The sequence below is a fragment of the Wyeomyia smithii genome, chromosome 3 (genome assembly GCF_029784165.1).
Source record: "Wyeomyia smithii strain HCP4-BCI-WySm-NY-G18 chromosome 3, ASM2978416v1, whole genome shotgun sequence".
In the NCBI taxonomy this organism is placed as follows: domain Eukaryota; kingdom Metazoa; phylum Arthropoda; class Insecta; order Diptera; family Culicidae; genus Wyeomyia; species Wyeomyia smithii.
Window position 1 is genome coordinate 10,494,430 of NC_073696.1, and position 26,508 is coordinate 10,520,937.

At 36.0% G+C, this 26,508-nt stretch overlaps 1 protein-coding gene across 1 annotated transcript in view; it reads right to left on the reverse strand.

The window, feature by feature from the left end:
- LOC129731020 (uncharacterized) overlaps positions 1 to 25,305 on the reverse strand; it is a 42,481-nt gene extending 17,176 nt beyond the window's left edge. The window contains exon 1 of the mRNA XM_055690724.1: positions 24,714 to 25,305. Coding sequence (XP_055546699.1) covers positions 24,714 to 24,728 — 15 coding nt within the window. The 5' untranslated portion in view covers positions 24,729 to 25,305. The remainder of the gene's footprint in view (positions 1 to 24,713) is intronic.
- Between the last annotated feature and the right edge of the window lie 1,203 nt (positions 25,306 to 26,508).

The following is a 26,508-nucleotide window of genomic DNA, read 5'->3' on the forward strand; positions in this document are numbered from 1 at the left end:
GAAAACAAAAACTCAACGTTTGTTTTTGGGACAATTTGCACTTTCGATGGATAAGAATTTTCAATGAAATACGTGATGAATTTATGATTGGTAGGTGAAATTGTGACGTTTATAGTTTCCTAATGGTTTTAGTATATTTCACAAAGCGAAATAATATCGAGTATGTATGAGCATTGATGGTAGTGCGCAAATATCTAAAAGTGATAGTCAAGTTATGTCTTATATTGAGTAAAAAAGTCTCAGGAATCGATTGGTAGATGTCTGATCAACGTAAAATGTCAGCAACATATAAATTTGCCCCAATTCCCTTGTAAGACTAGAATAGGTTTATCTCGACGTTAGATTAGCTCATTTGAAATCTGTTTAATGTAATATCGAGAATGTAAAAGATACTCAAAGATACAATAACAATTTGTCTTTACATAATATGTTTTGACTGGTCCTGACCAAAAATGTAAAATCCCTCCCATTCTTAAACCGTTTTTTTTTTTTGAAGACGCAATTGCCTAAATATGGTTGCGAGATGGAATTTGCTTCCTTTCTGCTATTTACTGCTATCTGGCACGAGAACAACTACAAATTACAATCGGCTCTTCTAAGGGCCATAAACACGTTCTTGAAGCATTACTGATTTTTTTCTTACGTTGCATATTTACGCAAAAAATTGCTCTCCGAAATCATCTTCAATGCCAGATGACCTAAACTTCTCAGGTTGAAAAAAGCAATGAAGCATTGTCAGCTCAGAAACTAGTTGTGTGAAAAACTTTGTAGATACGAGTTGTAAGGAATTGTTATTGCTTTGTTAAAAAAAAATACAATGAAAAAAAATGTAAGCAAAAAAATTCGCGGTAAGAAAAGACCATGGTGTATTCTATCCCCATAAAATTTTTTTGACTTCCTATGAATATTATTTTGAAACCGGCTGTACAAATTTAGTTAAGTGTGTAATTAGGCCTATTAGGTCATCTCACAATAGATCTACGATTTTGGTCGCAGTGAGGAAGTCGATACAGGAAAAAAAGGCCTACTATGCCGCAATATTAATCTGGTACAATCAAATATAGTAAAAGCGCCGCACAGTGGTCCAATAAGGCAAAAAGTGGAACTTAATTCCATAGCACCTTTCAACTTCATCCTAGCTTAATAGTGTCTTCGGAGCAATTGTTTGTATGAATGACCCGCATAATTGCAAATTGTCAAAAAATATGAAAAGTGTACTATACTTAAAATAAAAAAATTAACTTTTTTGTGTGAAGAGATAGAAGAATAGTTTTATCAGCAAAGCTGTAGAAAATTCAAAAATATGAAACTTTGTTGAACAAATGAAAATCCTATCTCTTTTCGGTGCAAAGTTATAAAGTACACTACATGGAACTTATTCAAAAGTTAGTTTTTTGTACTTAACTTTTGTTAGTTGCATTCTACACGAAAGTGTAGTTCGGAGGAATTGTTAGAGCATACAAAACACACATTTTTGCCGAAGACCATATATCTCCAGGACTTTTACTTACAAAGTTATATCATATTTTAGCTTATTTTTTCGATAACTTCAAGAACGTATAGGTTAAAAAGGGGCAAGTGGAATCATGATGTCAATACTTTTCCTTGAAGTTAAGCTGAAGTACTATAAACTTCTTTAGGTTCCATTTGTCCCAATCCACCCATTTTAGAGTACGGCGAGCATATGTCACTGTAGGTTTTTTATATATCCAAAATACTAACTTTTTTGTGTTGAGAGATAGAGGAATGGTTTATTCGGCAAAGTTTTAGAACGTGCGAAAAAATGAAACTTTGTTGAACAAACAAAATTTCTATCTTCATTGGGAACAGAGTTACAGAGTATTTCATGTAAAAGTTACTTGAAAGTTAGTTTTTTGTACTTAACTTTTGTTAGTTACATTTTACAAGAAAACGTTGTTCTAAAGAAGCATTTGGGCATACAAAATACACGTTTTTGTTGAGGGCCACACATCTATAGGACTTATCCTTACAAAGATATAGCACATTTCAGCATATTTTTTCGATAATTTTAAGAACGTATAAAGAAAAAAGGGGCAAGTGGAATCATGATGTCAATTCTTTTTCTCAAAGTTTAGCTCAAGTGCTCAAAACTACTATAAGTTCCATCCGTCCCAATCCACCTAATCTTTATTCTATACGTTTTTGAAGTTATCGAAAAAATATGCTGAAATGCGCTATAACTTTGTAAGGAAAAATCGTGGAGATGTGTGGCCTTCAACAAAAACGTGTGTTTTGTATGCCCAAATGCTTCTTTAGAACAACGTTTTCTTGTAAAATGTAACTAACAAAAGTTAAATACAAAAAACTAACTTTTAAGTAACTTTTACATGAAATACTCTGGAACTCTGTTCCCAATGAAGATAGAAATTTTGTTTGTTCAACAAAGTTTCATATTTTTATACGTTCTAAAACTTTGCCGAATAAACCATTTCTCTATCTCTTAACACAAAAAAGTTAGTATTTTTGATATATGAAAACCTACAGTGGCATATGCTCGCCGTACTCTAAAATGGGTGGATTGGGACAAATGGAACCTAAAGAAGTTTATAGCACTTCAGCTTAACTTCAAGGAAAAGTATTGACATCATGATTCCACTTGCCCCTTTTTAACCTATACGTTCTTGAAGTTATCGAAAAAATAAGCTAAAATATGATATAACTTTGTAAGGAAAAGTCCTGGAGATATATGGTCTTCGGCAAAAATGTGTGTTTTGTATGCTCTTACAATTCCTCCGAACTACACTTTCGTGTAGAATGCAACTAACAAAAGTTAAGTACAAAAAACTAACTTTTAAATAAGTTCCATGTAGTGTACTTTATAACTTTGCACCGAAAAGAGATAGGATTTTCATTTGTTCAACAAAGTTTCATATTTTTGAATTTTCTACAACTTTGCTGATAAAACTATTCTTCTATCTCTCAACACAAAAAAGTTAATTTTTTTATTTTAAGTATAGTACACTTTTCATATTTTTTGACAATTTGCAATTATGCGGGTCATTCATACAAACAATTGCTCCGAAGACACTATTAAGCTAGGATGAAGTTGAAAGGCGCTATGGAATTAAGTTCCACTTTTTGCCTTATTGGACCACTGTGCGCCAGTTTTAGCCATAGCACCAGTTTTGGCCATACGCATTTAGAAAAATAATTGTGAAAAAGTATCTCTAGTTACTCCAATTTTAAAATCCTCAATTCAAAATTCAGATATTAAACGACAAAATTATTACAACCTTTAGCAAATAAATATCCTTCTTCAACTTTTACTAAAGGGACAAGTTTCCCCAGGCCACTATACAACCTAACGTTTAGATGATTTGTAAGTTGTAAGTTAAAAATTCTAACTTGAGTTGTGTCTGCCAAAATTACCGTTTCGGACTCTCAATCTGGTGACTACAGTAAGGGGTACTTGAGTTACCGAGGTTGATGTTAGAAAATAATACGAACAATCCTCTTTGCGAGAAAAGCAAAAAGCAAATGTTTATAGTTTCTTCTTCCTGAACTGTATTTTAGTGCAGAATACAAGCACAGTTGTCTAATTTTTTGTTTGAACTTATTCAGTTACATATTTTTCAAGGTAGAAAAACCGCTACCTCTCATACATAACATACAACAACAATATCGCACGCTAACCTGGAGGCAGCGTTGCCAGGTATCCAGATTTAGCTGGATTATCAAGATTTTTGACCATGTATCCAGGTAGACAGCTTTGATGTCCAATTATCCAGATTTTTCATGGATGATCCAGATTTTAGCCAGATTTTATTTTCTCTGTTCCGCAAAAAGGTCATCACTTCAATTTTGGCGCGAAATTTTGCAATTTTGTCACCTCAAATTTTGCGTACCCCAAAACTTTTATTCGAAAAATTAACCTTTCACCCCACGAAATGACTGCCAGATTTTTTCCAGATTTTTATTTTGCCTTTTCCAGATTTTTGAAAAAATGACCTGGCAACGCTGCCTGGAGGGCTAATAGCGGTCTCGATCAACTAGACTAGTTGAGAGAATTCGTTATCGATATTGTTTTTGACACATTTTGCATATTGTAGGATAATACAACGATACACCGTGCCCCAGTGCTGAGTCGAGAAAATTTCCAGTTCGAAAAGATCCTCGACCTGATCGGGAATCGAAACCGATATCACAACCGTGTGTGAGAGCTAGCATTTACTTCAGAGCTCGAATTGGAAAAAATGGGAGATTACTGATTTTGAACAGTTTCTGTAAGTTTTAGTACTCCTTGCCGCCTCGGAAGTGCGTTAAAAAGGTTCCAGAGTAAGGTTGTCCCAGAATTGCATCAAATCAGGAATCCTGGGAGCTCATCCTCCTAACAATGGGAAATTATGTTTCCATTTTTTTTTTTGAAAAAAAAAAAAATTCAATTTGTCTTATGTTAATCGAAAAACCAGCCGTTGTGGTTACTAGCAGGGCTGTCATTCGCACACTCATTGCGCTCAGTGTGTTAATTTTACGGTAAGGCACGACGAGAACGGTACCTACACATTTTGACAACCAACAGGCACAAAGAGAAAAAGCGGAAACGAAAAGACTACGGAAGATATCACTTAGTATGAAATATTTCAAGAGAGGGAGAACGGAACAATACTTTGTGCTGCTTTTTGTGACACATTGCGTGAGAACAAAGAGCTTCAGTTTGAGCAGCTTGCGTTGCGTTGCGGGAAGAAAAAAAAGCAGAGAGAAGGAACCAAGAAAGGACCATATACATTTTTGAGAATTCATTTAAACACGATTCTCAATGGCGTGGACGTGTTTCTTAGGACATATTACGCACGTTCAGACATGTTTCTGTCTCGGTATTCATATACAATCGCTACATGCATTCACTACCGATACCGTTCATTAGGGTGGTAATGACTTGTATGGAAAAAAATTGTCCTTCGTCGCATTTAGAAGTTCGTTCAGTCGAAAAGTGAAACTTTAACCGATCGATTTTTTCGTTTTTTCATTTTGGATAACACCAGATCTCGATGTTTCATTCATTTTTAAGACATTTGGCATCAGATTTTTTTGATATTCAGAAATTTATGAACTACCTGTGCATGTTCTCATTGGTCACAAAATAATGCTTGCGTGTTCCCGAAGTCAGATTGAGCTGAAGTTTAGTATGGGAACTTTTTTCGAAGGCGAAACTATTGACCTCTTCTTCTAAACGAAATTCGAAAAGTCGATTTCTATTACCACCTTATTGTTCATGTATGATGCGGCTATCTCCGGGAAGAAACCATTTTTAGTTTTGAAACAAAACCCATTGAGCAGCACTGAAAATAATCACCTAAATTATTTTAGTAGGAGTCAAATGAAGTGCAAAAACCAATAAAAATTAATACTATAATCGTTCGTTTGCCAAATCCGATAATCATTGCCCCAAGCAACACACAAAGTCAGTCACAATGTGTGGTGTCGCACATTTTGGCACATTTTGCACTAAGTGTACTCAGTTGCATTTTTTCGGTGCGAAAGAAATACAAAAGAGCGAATGGGGAGAAGAGAACACAAACGAAATATCGGGAGTGGCACGCACGGTTTGATGGCAAATGTGTTATGTACAAATTTGTGTGGTTCTTTCTGCACTAAGGTGAATTCCAGCCCTGGTTACTAGAATGGATTCTCTTGAGCAAGTCATAAGCACAACGTTTATCGACTCTGGGACGGAAAAAACGGTAGCAAAAACCGAGATGAAAATATTGAAACGTACGTGGCGGCTGACTCTGGGTAAATATCAGGACAAGAATTTTACATGACAGCTGCTCGAGGAGACTTTCCTGCTAGAATTCATTGTCATTGTCATTGTCAGCGGTCACTGATGAACTCAAATACACAAACTCATCTACTACCTCGATTTCATCATCGCCAATTAGAATCTGTGGCTAACAGAGTTTCCTTCGAGCCTCTACTTCTCATGTATTCTGTCTTCGACGTGTCAATGACTAGTCCATAATGTCAAAGTCGTCGGTGTACCCAAGTAACTGGCCGGATTTCCTGAAGATCGTATCACTTATGTCTATCCCTAAACATCCCAATCCGCACGAGAGTCACAAATGAAATAAGGCTTTGGTCTCAATATTGTCTCGCAAACGTTCTAGAAAAAATGGGGCAACAGTTTTTGTAATTGAGTAACTATTACTTTTTATAGGAAAACTTGAGTGAATTTTCTCATAAAAGTCACTAAAGTTTTCATTAAAAAACAATTTTTTTCAATTTTTGTCTCTGTGACAATTGAATTAGAATTTACAAGTTTTTTTTATCTAAAGAATCACAGACCAAATTACTTTACTTAGGAAGCAAGGGTATTTATTTCATTTAGTAGTCACGGTGATAATTTGAAAAAACAAAAGACATGTTGTCCAGAGAAATATTTTTTCCTGTTAGTCACTGTGACTTTCGAGAGGAAATATACAACAACAGTTTTGTTCGAAAGAAGGTGTGACCTTTTGAAAAACTTATAAGTTATTAGCATTGTCACAGTGATTTTGGTAATCATCTATTTTGGTTTGAGCTGAATATCAGGAAAAGTAAACATCAAGCTTTGATCGACAAATATCACTGTTTGATCACCGTGACTTTTGTCTTATATCTTATTATATATTATATATCTTATTAACATTGTCACAAGAATTTATGTAATTATCTCTTTTCGATCAAATAACAAAAAAAAACATTATTTCAATATCACAAGAGTCTCCGTATCAATTGATCTTTATTAAATAAGCTATGATCATTATGGAAAAGAATAAATCTTTTTTTTTTTTTTTTCAACGGTCACCAAAAATAATTGGTGCCGAATTCCTATAGTTTTTTAATTCATCAAGATGAAGCAGTAAAAATATATATAATAAAAATATAGCATAATTTGATTTATACATTTTCCTCGTAATCTTCATATATTTTGTAACAATATTATAACAGGGGTTGCATAAGAACAGACATATGATTAAAAAGAGGAATGTATATAACATTTTTGTGTTTCTGAAATACTTAAAATTTTCCGAAACTTATTCAAAACCTAATTTTCTGAAGGCGCATGAACATTTTAAGGGGTAGGCGATATACTTTCACCATAAAAATGAAATTGTATTTGGAAAACACTCTTGGCATTTATCGCAATTCTTGTGTGTTATCACCATATATGTACACATTCAGTCATTTCTAATTTCCATCAGCGAAATAAAAAGAATCTAAAATAGTAATGGGACTTAGACACAAATGAAATAGTTTATTCTGGAACTTTGTCACGAAAAATATTCATGAATGTATTGATGAACATACGACTCGCGGTGACAATTTCCAACAAAGGAAACGTTTCTGGTTTCTCCTATAAACATCACCAAGTTGTTAATACGAAAAAGCAGAACATTCTAACAAACCACTTTGTGACAATTACCAAAAGTTTGTATAAGGCTGTAAGCGCTGCCTTTTCGACGCTTTTTCAGCATTCCTGACCATTTACAGAAAATATTCTTCGTACGAATATGAATTTTTTTTTAAAGGTCACCAACATGCCATTTGTGCGGACTGGGATAAACTGTACCATCACTCTATCCATCTTCACCCCGACCAATCGCATAACTATGTCCAGGAAGTACAGCGCTTCCACCAGTGTTCCAGTGCTCCACCCCCGTGAGAATCTCGCTTGAAAATTGGTTACTGCCAGTAGCTTTGTTGTTTTTCAACTCTGCCGATTTCCTCCTCAATCTTCTGTTCAGCAAAGTTCCTGCAGTGCTACGACTTCGAACCTGTGCGGATTTAACTCGCCGTAGATGATCCTGTCGCAGCCTGGAGCATAACGACTTACATTTCCATATTCCGAGTTTCCAATTCAAAGTCCATTTTCGACGCCATGGTCTTTATCATTTGTTCCGGGTCGTTTGTATTCTAAGATCTATAGTTCGCAACTTTTTATTTTTATGGGGCGGCTTGTTGGGCTTGCCTAATCACCCTGTCTCGACAGAGGACCATCCATGAAAATGCTACATTCGAGTGAAACCGCTTTTTAGTTTTTTAATTCGAACCTAGAATTTATGCATTTGTTGTTGTTCCATTGCTAAATAGACCATGTTTTGTAATTTATGAATTAAATCTAAAAAATTACAGGAGGGTTGTGTGCAAAGCCACGACCGCAAGTTTGAAGTAGAATACTTTTACAAGAAAGATAACCCGGCTGCTTGCGTGTCAGTCATTTTTTCTAGTAAATATACTTTGCCTAATCAGATCAATCAAATTTTGCGTGACAATTTTTAAAAATATAGCAAGTTGCTTGTTATGGTTGGGGCTTGACCGCTTGACCATTTTTTAATTTTGAGATGAAATTTTTTCGGATGTTGTGCTCATGACTGAAGGAAAAGATAATTCAGTACGTTTTGAGACACGGAGATGAAGTAAAATTTATTACTTTTACAAATTTAAAAATGTGAATTAACTCATTAGAAAATAAAAACTCTTCGATAAAATTTTTATTTCATCCTAAAAAGGACAATTTGTTGTTCATTTTAGTATCGGATAAGATGCCGATCACATCTTTGCGTTATCACTGACAGTACGAATAAAGTATTCCTTGTAATAAAATAAACAGTGAAAAGCTGATTTAACACTCAAAACTAAACGGCTCACATGTTGTCAAAATGAGTCAACTTTTCATTGAATGCATTTACTAGTGCCCACTATCACATAGAGACTTCATTTCACTAAAGTGCAGCACTGCATCAGCCGCTATCGATGCTGAGATCCGCTGCAACTAGTTCGCTATCCATAGCCATGCCACAGCTATGGCCGCTTTCCGCCATCGCTGGTATCCACTGCACTGTTGTCGCTGTCTAGAACTATTATGAGCGGCTCCGGCCGAAACAGGCTTTTATATAGGGCAAATAGCATGTTTTCAATTGCAAGGTATATGATTCTGTCGACCGTGCTTGGGAAGCAATCATATAACGACCAATCAGAGGTCGAATTTTTCGTTTTGACAAGGCTTGACTATTTTTGATAGTACAATAGTGTGAATAATAAAATTACAAATATCTTTTTTTGGGAAGAATCTTAGAAGATTTTCCAATCTATTGCTGCAAGAACGAAGGAAATCCATCGAATACTAACCGATTTATTAGCATTTGAAATTGGACATATTTTTCACTTTTTTCGGTTTTAGATTTTCATTTCACATCCCTATGTAGTCGAACTTCCTGAGAGAAGTATTCTACTTCAAAAGAATATCGAAGAAATCCTCTGAACACGCATAAAAAATCCTAATAATGTACTCTGTAATCATGTTTTTCTTATCAAATTAATATGACAATTTAATTTTAGCTTATGTACTAAAGAGTACACCAACCGCTGTTCAAATTTTGAACACAAAATGTCATCCGTGGCATCAGCCACGTTGTTGTATTTGTTTCCATACCTTCATAATTTATTTACGTTACCCTGTGATTTAAATTTTATAGGTACACACTACTCGATAAACCATACAATTAACCTTAAAATTTGACACACCTTTGATGCACCCTAACCATGGGTAAAATTTTTGCTGAACCCAGTTCTGTATATCACACGTAGCAGATACCAATCATGACATCACTCTTTTTCAACCTGCTACTAACTAACGCTCTTCGCTAATGAACTCGCGTAAATAATCCTAACACCCCGAGAAGGCGGCAGAAGCTGGTGGTATCGCATATGTTTTACTTACTAACTGCACACCGATAAATTGCGTTATTGAGTTATTCGATTGATGAACGGCATCTGGGAATAATGAGACAGTACGAGTAGGTAGGTACTTGTGCAGCCAGTCACCCAATGCCAGCTGTGGAGCTGCGAGCATTTATAAATAGCAATCTATCAACGGTTTTTCAACGACGAACGTGATCAAACGAAAATGATGTGGAACAATTGAATTCGGTACACGGAGACCTTTACGGATTACTGCTCAGGGTTACTTTTTGCGGAGTAAAAGAAAAATGATCGAGCAAACACTGACCGGTACGTGCTTTCCCTTTTTCTCTAACGTTTAACACTTCGACATGTCAAGGATGCTCAAATCGTTTCACTTCTGTTTTTTTTTTTGTCTAAATTGAAAGGAATATAATTGTGGCAATTGATATAAGTAGAGATGTTTCAGTGAACAAATTCTCACTGCTACGTTTATGATTTTTTTTTGGTTCTCTGCTTGATACTCGCCAGTCATAACCTGCGCCTGTCACTTCAAATGGTCGTATAAATTATATGCAGCTAACCACTTGAGCTATAAATGCAAATAGATGCAGAAAATATTTCTCGTCTCTAGAAGGCAATAAAGACATTCGACACTCGGGTGCGATCAGATTGCGGCTCAAAGTTCTCGCAAGTGCGTGCGGAGGAAAATCTGTTGTCCGATCCGGAGGCGTACGGTTGGCCCATATTTCCCGTAGCCTCGATGTTATGCGATTTGCCTGGTTGGCCCCCAGGTGACCCGACCAGAGATAGATACTGGACGAACGCAGTAAATTTAGTTCATTCGGTTGCAAGCACACACGTACCGTTCACGTAGGTACGCGTATGGAAGCCGATTCCGATGCCGCTGCAAAGGCTTTCACAAGCACTTTGATTTCGCTGTAAGTTGGAAATATTGAACCAGTATTTTCACTTAGTCGGTTGATCTGTCGCGCTAGTTATAATACGTACGGTCGTACGAATTGGCTAGTCTGACCGGTCAAAGTGATACCGTGGCGGCTTTTCGAGTGTCTCTCCTTTTCTGGCCTGAGGCTACACATTTATTGCGTAGCTTGTGACATCGAACGAAACATATTTATTTTTCTACTGCAGGCAGCGCCCACGTCGAATTCAGTTGCATTCTGGTAGGGTTGAGTTTTTTTTTCCTCAGGATTAAAACAATGACGAACGATCGATGATCCCTAAATCACGATTGAACATTTCACGACTCGAAATAGTCCTCCGTTCTGGAGGATTCTTAGAAGCTGTATGCAAATAGAGGTACAAAAAGTGATAACGACATGCCGTCCCAAAGTTGCAGTTGATAAAGCCCAAACCAAAATATCACCCAGCTGTGCGTTGCTCGTGCACACGCATATGCGACTCGCTGCTATTGGCGGCTGCTGCGCGCTTTCGGACGCGTAGATAAATCGATTTGAATTATGCAATGTCACGACCTGAACCGGTGCGGTGTGTAGTGCACTGCTACCAGCTAATCAAGGTAGGTCCCAAGGTACGTACGATTGCAGCCAGCCTGGTACGGTTTCCCCCCGTGTGCCGAGAGTTCTTCAAAGTTTAGGACTGAACATGAATGCTTTATCCGATCACACGAACCAGTCTGGGAAATTGCAGCTCGACCGAGTGTTGCCCTCTCCGCGCTTGTATTTGACGTCATGTCAGACTTTATGTAGGTCAACTGCCCCGTGATAGTAAAGAAAAAAAAATGAATCGTTCTGGAGTTGAATGGTTTCCACTTTCTTGATGGCTGTGTATTTATTTTATCCCGAGCGGGCTGCGAAATACCGACAAACATTGCGATGTAAATGATCGCAACCATCGACAGGTTTTTTTTTTGCTTTTTTAATCGCTTCGCACGACATAAACTATGATTAAATGTGATCAAGTAGCTGTGAATGGGCCTTAAGAGGCTGCAATCCGTGCTGGAGTACATTGAGTCATTAAACGGGCAAAATTATGACACTTGCTTGAATAGAGATTTTCTGAGCTGTAATTGAAGAATTCTTGTGCGTCTACGTGCGTGTTAGAGAGAAAAAATACGATCCGCTGATACACTGTTGCTAATGGTTTTATTTGTTATGAACGACAAGAACTCAATTTCTTCATTATCTGAGTTATCATTTATAGTGATTTGCGTTGAAATGTGTAGAATGTTAGTGGAGGCACAATAAAGTGCATACCTCATATTTTTTCGAATTTCTTTCATTTATTTGAACCAAATGTAAGTAAGTAAGTTAATGTACAGTGTAATCTTTTACGATATTCATATTTTTTATATTCTTTCTATGTTTGACTTATGGCATACTGGAAAAACATGGGTAGAGAAAAAAAAACAGCGACAAAAAAGTTCCCATTTCATTTTGGCTCTAAAAAAGTTTAATTTAAGTTAAAAAAAAGCACTTTATTTAAAACCTGCAGGTTTTAGGCAACAATCTCCAACAAGTTCCTGAGGTGCTGTAGATCTAGATTCCCGAGCACTTTCCAGAGCATCAAGAAAAAAAAAGATATGTTTTATTGGTTGTCGTCTCTAACATCGAAAATGGCCCACAAATTCGCGATTAGGGCTCAGATCCCAGCTTTGTAGAGACCATTCCAGCAGTTTGATCTGACAAGAACGAAGGAAAGACTAAGTGTTTTCAGTAATATGCTTCGGGTTGATGTCCTGCTGAAACGCTTATTTTTCTTCGTCTGAATCAGCGAACCATAAAATTTTCCCACAGAATGTTGATTATCTCTTTGGTTTTTGTGTGACTTTCCAATCAACCTCGCGTAGAACACCCCAAAATCATCACATTTTACTCCCCATGCTATGGATGTCCTAATCTCTTCAGCTGGTCCCGAGGTATGATGCTGGCCTAACAAGCCAGTCGTCGTAGGTTCGAGTCTCGGATCGGGAGAGACTGTTAGTGTCAGCAGGATCGTAGCGCTAGCCCCGCAATTGTCCTGTACACTAAACAGTTAGCTGCGAAGTCTGTGTATAAGAAACAGAAGGTCGAGTTCCGAATCGTAATATAGTACCAAGGCTTTGCTTTTATTTTATTTTACTTTATTCTACAACCCCTGAGCTACGAGACGGTGATTAACTATTCGACCGGAAACTGGTTGCTAAAGGCTTTCCTGCGATTAATGGACAGTGGCCTTCTTGACCTCGTGCATGATCTGTGTACCGCAATCGGTGCCAACCACAAGTAACAATCAACAAAAAGGTCGTAGAGGCTTCCTTGTATCCAGTTCCCTTCAGACAAACAATAAAAAAAATCTTTTACGTTTGTCTCTACCGGAATGATCCACCAATAATTCAAACATTTTTAGGTTAGAAATTCAAGGAGTGGTACGATTCACTGTTGTGCACATGATAAACAAATACAACTACGTTTACAAATGCTTCAGGTCGAGCTTTTTACTTTAAAACATGGAAAAATATCAAAACATAAACAACCAAGAAGTCCTATCATAACAAGTTATTGGAAAAATGTCGATTTTCGAAGTGGGCTCTTTTGTCTTCTCTCCATGTATATAGGTTCACTAGTTTTTTTGGGACTTTGGACTGGCCGATTCTAGAATCCTCTCGCTTGACCTCTGTATGCACACTCGGATGACATCGGTAGGAGAGTGTGTGTTGAGCAAATAGATTGTCTGTTATGGTGTAGGGTTCAGCCTTCTATGATGATTTCTGACCGGACAGTCACGGACATTTCACGCAGTTAGGGGAACTGCTCCATTATTCATCTCAGCCTATATATTCATCTCATACAACATGAAAACACAATTGAAAACAAGAAAAAACGCATATTTCCTAACTAAATCAATCTGCTTATCCATGGAATGGATTCACTTTAGATTTCTCATAAAGTAGAATCCTCAAAAACTCACTTAATAGCTCTAAATTTGATATTATAGTCCGGCATCTGCACTCGAAAACTCATTTAATTCAATCACCTTCCTCAGAAAACACAAACCGCGCACTGCTCTATAAGGCTACAACGGGACTCGTTCAGCAGCCAACCAACAACAATTTTAAATCTAGAAAATCTATAACGAGCGTCTTAGCAGAGTGATTGAGATCAATCAAAGAAATAGTTATCGGTTTCCGTTATACTCTACTAAATTTTTTGGAAATAAATATTGAAATTCAGTCCGCAAATATATATTTCGACTGTGACGTACAGTCTTCCTCAGTGCTTATGTGGACTGGTAAAGAGCAAAGCGTAAATCCAAAACCGTCATCATGGACAAGTCTGACTATGATGAACAAATAACCCAAAAAATTGATAAAGGTCCATATTGGCAACTGCGACTTAATCCTCTTGCTGATATGGTAAAACGTGTAGAAAATACAATAAAAGAATGCAAACCCGTTTTGGGTAATGCGTTACAAAATCTTCGTGTTTCAAATCCAGTTCTTCCAAGAATAAAGGGTCTCTCCAAAATTCACAAACCTGGAAATGAAATGAGAGAAATTATCTCAGCGGTAGGGGCTCCCACAAAAAAATTGGCTAAATGGCTGGTAAAAGAATTTCAAGCCATGCCCCATAAATTTCCAAGTCGATCAGTAAAGAGCACCGGAGATTTCGTTGGAAATTTAAGATCCTCGGGTAACATCCAATCTGATGAGATAATGGTTTCATTTGACGTTACGGCCTTATTTCCTAGCGTTCCAGTGAATGAAACCTTAAACCTTTTAGAGGACTGGCTTCTTTCCCAATATTTTGATAATACTTGGGAAAAGAAAGTTGACAGTTTGTTGAAACTTTCACGCCTTTGCATGAAAGAAAACTACTTCACATTTCGTGGTAAATTTTACAAACAGACTAAAGGGGCACCAATGGGGAATCCTCTTTCTCCCTTTCTATTTGAGCTCTTCATGGCAAATATAGAAAGTACATTAGAGAAGAGGAACATCTTACCGATTCGATGGTGGAGGTATGTGGATGATATTTTTTGTATTTTGAAAAGGGCGGATCTTGAAACTTTTTTCATATCCCTTAATAATACCCATAAAAATATAAACTTCACAATTGAAAAAGAACTTAACAACAGACTCCCTTTCTTGGACGTCGTTGTAGTCAGAAAGTCTACGGACTTGGAATTTGAAATTTATCGGAAACCCACGAATACAAAACGGGTAATACCTAACACTTCAAACCATCCCTTCCAGCATAAAATGGCATCCTTCCATCATATGATCCACCGCATGGAAACTTTACCTCTAAGTGAAGTAGCCAAGCAAAAGGAACTGGAATATATTTTCGAAATTGCTAAACCTAATGGCTACAATGAAAGTATCATTCAAGCCATTGTTGATAAAAAAGAAGCGTGCTCAAATTCGGAAATCTTTTACAACACTCAACCCAATAACAGAAGATCTGAAAAGGGTAGCCGTTGAATATGACGTTAACTTGACACGCCCACTTCGTTCAAAGTTTAGAAAATTTGGGATGGATATTGTCTACACTAGTACAAATACCCAACTCAAAACAAAATTAGGGTCTACCAAAGACCTTATTGATACCCTGAACCAAGCTGGAATTTATAAAATTGCATGCAGTCACTGTGACATGGTTTACATTGGACAAACTAAACGCAACCTTGGGATACGTTTCAAAGAACTTTTCGCAGAAGTGACCAAAGCAAGTAAAGTTTCAACAAATGCCCCACCACACCATTTCAAATCAAAAGTGGCTGAACATAATTTTAACGAGGAACATCCACTAACTTCGGATAACATTCACCTCCTCCGCCCCGTTAATAATTTATGGAAATTAGACGTAGCTGAAAGTTTAGAAATTTATAAACAACACTCATGCACGCTTCTCAATAAAGACGCAGGTAATCACCCCTCATGGCTATTCAATCTGCTTCCCAAAAACCCCAGACATGGTACGGTAAACAATCGACCGCATAATTCCCTACCTAACTCCAATTAAGGGTGCTAAATTTTCATTTTTACCTACTACAAATAAAAAAACAGGATTTATGCTTTGCTCTTTACCAGTTCACATAAGCACTGAGGAAGACTGTACGTCACAGTCGAAATATATATTTGCGGACTGAATTTCAATATTTATTTCCAAAAAAATTAGTAGAGTATAACGGAAACCGATAACTATTTCTTTGAACAATTTTAATCACTAAACAAATTCACTCACTACACTAAGAAAACTTAAATCTTTGAAATATTCACCTCAAATTTTCAAAATCAATCTTTATCTAGTAGAAATATATGAGATAAATTTCTACAATTTCTAAATTTCAACTTTATTCATTTTCTTCTGTTTCCCTGCGTTGAAGAAAATCAAAAAAATGGCAAATCAGTTCCTGTTAATACGAAAAAATCATACTGAAAATGTTAAATGATTCCGACATAATTGACACAAATCGACAGCACTGCAGTGGTTACCTAGGTTACCAATTTTGCACGTGAACAACTACAGCGGATATCTAGGTAACCTACTACGACGGGTTGCGGCTACGTTCATTCATGATTAACAGTGTGATTAATATGCGGGCGTCGTGAGTTGAATAATTGAGCAGTGATTCAAGTTTTGAGATGGATATGGAAACGTTGTGGAAAATGATTTGTTTTACAAAATTCAGGATAAATCTAGTTTACTAAATATACAATGCTGAACGATTCCATAAGAGCACGTAAGCGTATTTTGTTTATTTGTTCAATGATTTTGTGAAAATGTGGTGTTTATCCGTGCATTGTTCGGGAATATCGGCTCAATGAGATGAATAATGGAGCAATTCCCTTGTATGCTCTTGTTTTATGATTTCCCTAGCTTTTGGACAAATGTTGATACACATAAACAATTTTTATTTTATTATATTTAAATCTTGTCGATCGGTATGCCAATAGACCATGACAATTAAAATTAGACTGCTTTTGCTATTGCTGGTATTTTGTGAATCAACTTAGAAGTCTGTTTTGTCTAATACGCATATTTACATTTTTCTAAGTTTTCTGACTATAAATGTTTGGAACTTTGTTAGTTTTTGTACTTAGCAGGTATTTTAGTTTATTCACATGACAAGTAAGTAATTATCGATGCGAAACGCCGTGTCCCTGCGCGTCTTCGTCGTCTGTAAGGAAAAGAGCGGTCGTCCATGTTGGTCCGCTGTAAACACGTCATCGGCCCGGATGAGTTTTGCTCGTTCGAGGGTTTTTGGAGTGTAGTGACTCACTCGTTGGTTCTTTTGGAGCACGTTGCAAACCGGAGTAGTTTTCGTTCGGCCAACAAACATCGTGATGAATCTAATGACTACGCGATGTATACCTTCCAATGAACCGTGTATTCGGAATTGGTAATAGAAATTGATAGGATAGGATCGCGCTGTTCGAAACGTTCGTTTGTTTTTGTAATAAGCTTACTTCGCGCGCAACATCGTTTGATTCCGTCAGATACCACAGAGACATGATAACAAAAAACTTTTAATTTCGCCGCAGTCGTAGAGATTTAGATTTAAACTCGGTCTCGGTCTGACTGTTGAGCCGGAGATTGCTCACACGTCTCTATGTTGCAAATCGGAGCAGGTTTCGTTCGGTTCGGAGAAATCTCGTGGATAATCCAACAACTACGCAATATAAACCTTCGTTTATCGTCGTGATGAGTTAACTTCACGGGCTACATTGTTCGATTCGTCACTCACCACGGTGACTAAACCCTACCTTTCCGTCGCAGTCGTGGAGATGCAGAGGTAAACTCGGTCTCCGACATTAACGACTATGACACTTGCTTCCTTACAATCTCCTTCTTTACCCTAACGACCGTAAGGACGAGGCCGGCGCCCTTATTGATCTATACAGAGCTTATCCCAAATAGCCATATACGTGGTTCTCTGTACAACATCACTAATTCAGATGCATTGGGGAGGTGCAACTACGAAGTGTGCGGTCATCAGGCTCAAGCTGAAGAGACATATTTCTAAAAATATGTTAATTTTTATGTTTGAGTAAATTAATTTCGAAAACTTGATAAAATCTATGATAATTTTATATGTTTTGCAATTGAAAGCACACATATTTGATCAATCGACATTTTTACCTAAAACAAGAAAAAATTACTTTTTTTTATTTGATCGAAAAAGATCGTAAATCGATCAACTGGTTCCAAAGTTATAAATTTTTAAAAATAAATTTCGGAGATAGTTGCCCTAACGACCCAACAAAAATTGCGGGTTTGATTATTTTCTACGAGACCAATCCCTGCAATTCAGAGCACAACTCAAGCCTTCTAAATAAGCGCTTTATGATACACAACAACTTAGTAGGTGAAAGTGCAATCAAGTATCCAACTTTTTTATCTTTGTAGATAGAAGAAAAATTTGTTCTACAATGTTATAGCTCCATTAATTTTAAGTAACTTTGTAAAAAAGGTTTTCTCTATCGTTAAAAACAACCGATTTATATTGAAAAAACACATTTTACGCTCTAACTTTTTTATTTCAAGTTTCATCTCAATACTGTCTTTGAACGACCTTTAGAGCTTTTTAAGAGAAACAGTTTGCAATACTGATATCGTAAATATCTCAATTTTACTCAAAGTTGTTAATATTTTTCATCAAAAAATATGCATTTTTCATTTGTATGTCATTCTTTTTGGGGCAAACATAAAAAATATCTCTTGATCTCATTTTGAAGGGCATACTTGACTCTACAAATAGAGGAATTTTTGAAAATATGTTTTTTTTTTTAAATTTGAGTAAATTCAATTAAAAACAAGACAAAAATTTCAATAATTTTATACATTATGCATATAAAAACACACAGATTTATTTTTTGGTATTTTTTCTCATAACTAGGAATAATTACCTTCAATTTGACCCAAAAAGATTGAAAATCGATCAACTGGTTCAAAAGTTATGATTTTTTTTTTAAATTAAATACATCGAACACAGTCGTTTTTATGGTCACTCTATTTCGAAGTTGGTCACGCAAAGTGCTTCAATTGTGCTCAAAATCGCAGGGATGCGTCTATGTTGAAAATAATCAAACCCGTATTGTTTTGTTGGGTTGTTAAGGGGACTAGCTCCAAAATAGGGTTACCATAAAAAACGGCTCGATATATTATATTGAAAACGGCTCGATATATTTTATTTAAAAAAAATCATAACTTTTGAGCCAGTTGATCGATTTTAGATCTTTTTGGGTCAAATTAAAGTTAATTACGTCTAGTTATAAAAAAAAAAAAATCTGGGTGCTTTTATATGAATTAGGATGGGGCAAAGTGATCGATTTTCCAGAACCAAGTTTTTTTGGTTCCTTTTGGGGCCCCAAACAACCCTTAACTTACCTGAAGTAGATTGATTTTGTCTTCGCTTGGCGCATTGCATTTCAAATTTGTATAAAAATTTATATGGGCAAACCTACTTTCTTGCATTTACCTTTCTTCTTCCCAAAAATGCTCTAATGATGCACTTCATTATGTTAAAGTATAGTAATTTAGATGCCCAACAACTTTGCAGAAGACACTGAAGAGCTAGAATGTCCCGTAGAAGAGCTATAGCTGTTCAATGTTGAGTATGTCGATTTAAATGCAGAAAATCTTGTTATCTGCCAACATTACCAATGTACCGGCGTCAGTAGGATTTCCATCAGAAGTAACCTATCGTAACGAGTTTCTACACTCAGTTGGACCAAGCATACAAATTTAGGTCAATATTTTAGGCGTAGGTGGAGTCTACAACGTTTTTCAGAGGTTAGTTCTGATGGAAATCCGACTGACGCCGGTACACTGGCAGTGTTGGCAGAAAAAATTATTCGCAACATTAATTCCGACATACTCAACTTTGAACAGCTCTAGTATTTTTTCGGGTCACCCTAGCTCTTTAGTGTCTTCGGCCAAGTTGTTAGGAATCAAAAAACCTACCATTTGAAGTCATGAAACCTTTGGTTTGAGTCATTTTGAGCTTCTTAGAATAGAAAATGCAAAAAAGTTGTTTTTTTTCATACAAATCTCCATATAAATTTGAAATGCAATGCGCCAAGCGGAGACAAAACCAATCGACTTCCGATAAATTGAGGATTGTTTGGGGTCCCAAATAGAAAAAAAACTTGGTTCTGGCTTTCTGCTATCAAGTGTCGTTTTTTCCATATAACGATTCCCCACCCTAATATGCATAATGTATAAAATTATTGAAATTTTCGTCTTGTTTTTAAATTGAATTTACTAAAATTTAAAAAAAACATATTTTTAAAAATTCCTCTATTTATAGAGAGAAGTATGCCCTGCAAAATGAGACCAAGAGATATTTTTTATGCTTGCCCCGTAAAGAATGACATACAAATGAAAAATGCATATTTTTTGATGAAAAATATTAACAACTTTGAGTAAAATTGAGATATTTTCGATGCCAGCATTGCAAATTGTTTCTCCTAAAAAGCTCTAAAAATCGTTCAAAGACAATTTTGAGATGAAACTTGAAATAAAAAAAGTTAGAGCGTAAAATGTGTTTTTTCAATATAAATCGGTTGTTTTCAAAGATAGAGAAAAACTTTTTTTTTAAAAGTTACTTAAAATAAATGGGGCAAATAGAACAAATTTTTTTTCTATCTTCAAAGAAAAATAAGTTAGATACTTGATTGCATCGAAAATGTTGGTCACCCTAATTTTTGATAATTTTTCAATAAGCGCTTTATCATATGTAACAACTTTGTAGAAGAAAGTTTTTCTCTAAAATGTTGCTATAGAGCGCTGGACCCAAGTTTTCCTCTAAATTTGGTGTCTGGACCATTGTGCTTTGTGCACCGTTTATTTAAGAATGAAAATGTGTATTTTTTCGACTAGAGATGAGAGTTATTAATTTTTCAGTAACAAATTTGTTACAAAAGAGTGAATTTTTCGTTATGTCTTTCAAGGTAACAAGTGAAAATTTGGCATGTGGCTATTAATTGATAGTCGTAATCTCGTAACATGTGCGCACTATAAGACAGTATGTGTTGTTACTTGACTGAAGAAGGATGTTATTGGTTGCAAAAAAAAGAATTTTTCGTTATTGTTTTTAAAGCAAAAGGAAATGTTTTGCGTGTATCTCTTTTAGTATATTTTCACATAAACTTTACAAAAATCCAACAAAAAAAGAAATACCATTTTTTTACAAATTTTGGGAAATTATTTGGAAATTTTCGAAGCAAAAATATACAAATCCGGGTAGTAGATTTTGAAAAATTCAATATATAATGATTTTCAGCGTAGTTTGTACAGTCATTGTTAGACGCTGAGAATTTCCACAAAATTGGTAAAAATCAATGATTTAAAAAAATTTCTTTCAGGAAATCTTTTCAAAATGTTTCGAATAAATAATGCATTGAAAACCTAGCTTTAAAAAAAAATCCATTATTCTTTTGTATTGGTGCAGGAAAGATCTCAACTAGAAGTCCCAAATTGACGATTTATCGAGGTATTAAAAAGAAAGTCTCAGAAAGTCTCTTTATTTTTAATTTATATTTTTCTGAAAAACTTTCTTTTCTTATTCTATTAGCCTGAAATTGTTGCGAATATTTTCAAACAAAATATCACCTAAGGTATTTTAAGAATTGACGAAAAAAGTATTACCATACACAGATAAAACATCAGAAAATTTATCTGTACTATCGTTTGGGAAGGGCTGAAATTTTTGACGTAGAATTACGTTTAACGGCAACATATATAGGGGTACAAATTGAAAAACCGATAATACTGAGAGCGTCACAAAAATTGTTAACTCTCGAAAGCTTAAAGCTCAGCCAGTTTCCAACGAATTTCCTTCATCCTTGCAGCAATCGATTGGAAAATTGACTACGTGTTCACCAAAATGTGGAAACTTGCGATTTTGTGATGCCATTTCCCATTAAAAAATGTAGGGCCTTGCTGTACGCAGGTTTTGACCAATCAGAGCTGGAACAGGGTCTTCTTCACCAGCATAGCCGACGCTAAAGTATACAAACGGTTGGAATTTATAACCGATTTGATGTTGTTTTTGTTGTTTTTCTCGCTCTAGTTCTAAGAAATACGCCGACCAAAAGTTCAACTCTCAGTAGTCACGTAGTAGAAAACCTGGCATGCATAAATTTAGACTTTTTTACATAACTGATTATTGCAGTAAAAGACGGTTGACTTCTACTTAAAATTGGCTCGACTCTCAGCCGGCAGAGCAGCAGCTGATTTTAGCACAGCAAGGCTGAGCAGGCGAGTCGCTCGATCGTCGGACCAACCGGCGGACCGCAGCACTACACAGCATTACTGAACACGTCCGGAAATGTTAGTTAGTTAGTATTTTTGTCGAACCTGTCGCGTCACGTTTGTTTTCAGCAATTTGACCACCGCTAAAAACTGTTAATCTGCCGGAAGCGTGTGTGACGTTCGGAAATTACTTAGAGAACTAGAATCATCCTGTATCATCGGTAAATGGCAATCCAAAATCAACGCTACTCTCCAAGGTTAGCAATCAAATAATAAAAAAAAAAAGTTGAAAGAGAATTTTAACTGAAATTTGCCATTAAACTAATTAAATATAATCGAGTGTATTCCCGAACCTATTGCCAAATATACATTGACATAAGACAGAGTGTCGTAATTCTATGTTATCCTTGCGACCGTGTCTTAAAAACAACCTCTTCAATTCGATAGATCTGTATAATGACAAAAAATTAAAAAAGTTGTCCGCGGTTGACTTTAAGAATACTTTACTTGAGAAAACTTGTCTGAACTTTCATAGAAAAATATTTAAAAAAAAATTGAATTTTAGATGTTACACCAATGAAAATCATTTTGAAAACAAAATGTCTTTCAAAAACAGGGGTCATCTCAGATACTTTTCAAAATTAGTTTTTAGAAAGGCAATAAAGTTGCCTAAAATTCTTCTGAACAAAGTAAAGTGGGCACTCTTGAGAAAAAAAACTTTTCTAACAAAAATGTTTTCAAGCGGCCTCATACATGGTCATTTAGAAGCTGTTTCAAAAAGATTTTGTTAGAAAAACTTTTTTCTCTAAGAGCATCCACTTTGTTCAGAAGAGGTTTAATCAACAAAATGGTTTATCTAAAGAATTTATTTTGAAAGATATCTGAGCTGACCGATTTTTTTCAAACCACTCTTTGGTTAAAAAAGTCCAGGGTAGGATTTCAATATTATTTTATTTATTTTAAAATGAAAGTTCAAATGAAAGTTCAGAATTGATCATAGACCATTTTTTCTCTCTTTCTTGGCATTACTAAACAGTGATATAATTGGCTCCGTAAAACATTAATTTGTATTGTGCCGTGTCGAATAAATGTTGTGAACAAAAAAAAAATAGTAGACAGTTATGGTTTCAGATGCGAAAAACGCGAAACCACGTAAAACATGAAAAGTATTTGTTAGAGAAACCTTTTCATGCCTCGAAGTATCCACTTTGATTTGTTCAGAAGAATTTCAGGCACCTAAATTGTCTATCTGAATAAACTTATTTGGAGTATTCTTAATCGATAAGGAAGCAAGAAACAAAGAGAATCTGATGTTTAACTCAAAAACGATGAAATGATGCATATAAAACTGATATGCGGCTACTACAGGCAGTAAAAAACTCTCCACTAGCAAGAATATTCAGTTTGCTAAGCCAAATACGAATGCAAAGGTTCAAAGACCCAGGAATTTAGACGATAGTTCATTTGACATGGAAACCTCAAGGAACATCAGAAAATACTGCATTGTAAGCGTATGTGTATATTTATCATATATTTTACTGTCTCAAATTTATTTGATTACTTTTTTTTTCTTTTCTTTTTTGCATTTGACTTTGCACAAGCCTATTTTGCTATTTTTTGAATCTGATGATTTTATTTGAATCAAATAAATTAAATGATGATTTTTTGGGTAACTTTCATTTTCTAGATTGTGCAAAATTGTTTATTAATTTCAAGTAATTTTTGAAAATTTATTCAACTTGCTGGAGTATTATCAGGTAACATTATTGTTTGCAGCTTTGTCGAAGTGTTGGTTCAGGTTTTTTTTTTCGAAATATAGTTTGATTGGGCTTTTAAAAACCCTATCATTCAAGTTTTTTTCACATGCGAGTATAGTTCTAACCTTTTTATATAAATGTCTGCTATCAAATAAAATTAAAAAACAAGTATATGCAAGAAAAGCAATGACCTGAAGTAGGGTAATAAACACCAAAATAGCTATCGGTCTGGGGGTTGCACTGAAATAAATATTGTTTCCAATCGCTTCTGCACCGTGATTTAAAATGAAACAAACACAAAGGTCATTCCAATCCGTTCAGAGCTGGTCAAGCCGTCAAAAAATATGAATCTGTGAATTAGGAGCAAAACGAAATTGTTTCCTAACAATTATACTGCTAACAATGCGGAAAACAAAACATACTGCTATAGCGGTTAATTACTCATGTGCTTTGCTGCTCCTCAATAGAGCAATTAAATGCGTGAATAATTGATTGATGGACAAGAGAGCTTCGCTTCTGAGTTCTTTTGAGCGAGATTGTTATTCCAGAAAATGAGATCATTGCAGTGCAAACCTAAAGCACAAAATTAAACGGAATCACGTCCGAGTTACCTACTTCATTGGAAAAAGTAAATAAAAACTGAAATGTTTCACTCTGTTTCCAAGCATTTCGCAAAACATCTTCCGGTATTCTAAGTCCATTTTTGCTAAGTTCAAAATCCAAGCTGCACACCTTTACCCACATTACTCAACTTGCCAAGTTTTGCAAGTTCGAACAAATGCCGCACAGTTGGTTTCAACGTCTAATTGGAACGAAAGATTTAGCACCACGATCCTGCCAGTTCACGACTCGGTGAACACTCTATAAAATCGAAGCTGTCGATAAAATCAATTGCTTTCCCACTGGCGCCGCCGCCAGAAACAATGCTCCAATAAACAAAGTATCTTCACAACAGACAGGTGTCATTAGAAATAAATAAAAACTTATGCAAAAGGCAACAAATTGGCGGTGATTCGCTTCTTCAGATGACGGCTGTTAGGCTATAGAGTATTACCATTATTTTATTCATGATCCTCCTTCGACAGACGCTCGCAAGCTTTTCGCTGTTGTAGAAGCCGGTGCTAGAAGGATCGTCCAGGTGACCGTACTATGAATACCGACCGTCTTAACCTTTTACCGCCACAGAACTACCACTCAACGTACATTCTGCACCCACAACTAGTGATCACGTTTTCTTCGCCTAGAGCGGTCTAAGTTTCAACCAATGCAATGATGATCCCTATCGATGACAATACAAATAACTATTGCAGAACTTTTCGTTGCCAACTATTCCTGGAGGTACGGTTGATCGTCACACTCGTTTTTCTTCTCCGCCTCCGAAGCAGGAATCACATAGCTCACGTTTTTTCACGACTTCACGGTAAGAACAGACACGGTCTTCGCTCGAGGACCGTTCACAGTTAGAACTATCTTCAAACAGCCAATTAGTTTTTCTTCTGCTTATTTTCAAACAATGTTCTGCAACGCGATCATTCGACCAGCCTCTCGGCGAACGACGAGAGAAGCTATTACAGGCTGGAGGTACAAATTTGCACTGAAAATGTTTGATCCGAACAAGTATACTTTATAATACCCCGTACCGCGCCAGTAGTGCCACACGTCTACGGATTTTCGACTGTCACTCGGCGGCGGCGGCTCCCACAGCGAAGTTCGTCGCTTCTAAGTCTCACGGGCCGAGATCTCTTGTTCTCGTTCGGCAAGAGCGCGCGCCCCGGTTAAATGTTTGGTGGTTTTTATGTTTGTTTTGTTTTTGTTTTCCTTTACAGCCGTCGATTCAGATACTTTTTATCACATCTTATGCGCTCTCGTAGCGAAACAATCCATCGGCGGTCGTTCTCGGCTGACAACGAGCGGGGTTTTTTTTCCGATGATGTTTCCTCCCATCGTTTCGGAACTGGTGCTGCCGGGTGGATTGAGAAAAGACATTGAAATGGTTTCGGAAAATTACATTTTTGCTAAAGTACAGAAACTTGTGTTGTGGCGAGAGTTTTCGAATCACCATAGTTTGAATCTCAAAGATCTCAAGAGCATCAGGCAAAAGGTTTCTCTGATTGTTGATGTTAATGAAAACAAAACGCAGCAGAGCTTGTGTTACAGGAAATTGGGTGTTTTTTTTTTCCTTGGCTGTGACCTTATGATAATTTATTCATTACCTAATTCACAGTACAGTGGGTCATAAATTGGGTGACAAAGCTGCATGAGTCTGTTTGCAATATTGTTGTCCTTTTTTCTTAAGATTTAAAAGGTTTTTTAAACAAACTATTTACACTCGAAGGAAGTGATGGTAATGGAGAATTTGGAGCATTTAAAAATATTTTACAGCTAGTCTCCCTAAAACATGGATTAGTAATTTCGTTATTACTGATTACTTATTCTAGTGGGTATGGCAATATTCCAGTTCCAATTTCAATGCCCCAGCAGAAGAAGCGGTAATTTTGTGATTAATCCTCCTAAAAGCGAGTAACGAATTTTACTTTTCTTATTTTTGCATATGAAAATCTACTTTGTTCGGCAAAATGGTTGCACACTTTATAATAAACAACTTTATTGAAGATAACATACTTCCAAAGTGTTTACTTAAAATGAAATTTTGTGAAGTTTTTTTATAGACTGTCCCAAAAATCCATTTTTTTTTCAATATAACTATGTAAAAGGATTTATTACAGTTTTTCAGTGGTCTACTATGTTGTTCACTATAGAGGCGTTCCATGGAAAATAAATAAAAATAAATAGTTTTTTTAGGATGTCCTTTTCGATTTTGCTGAAACTTTGCACAGTTGTTCCCAGTT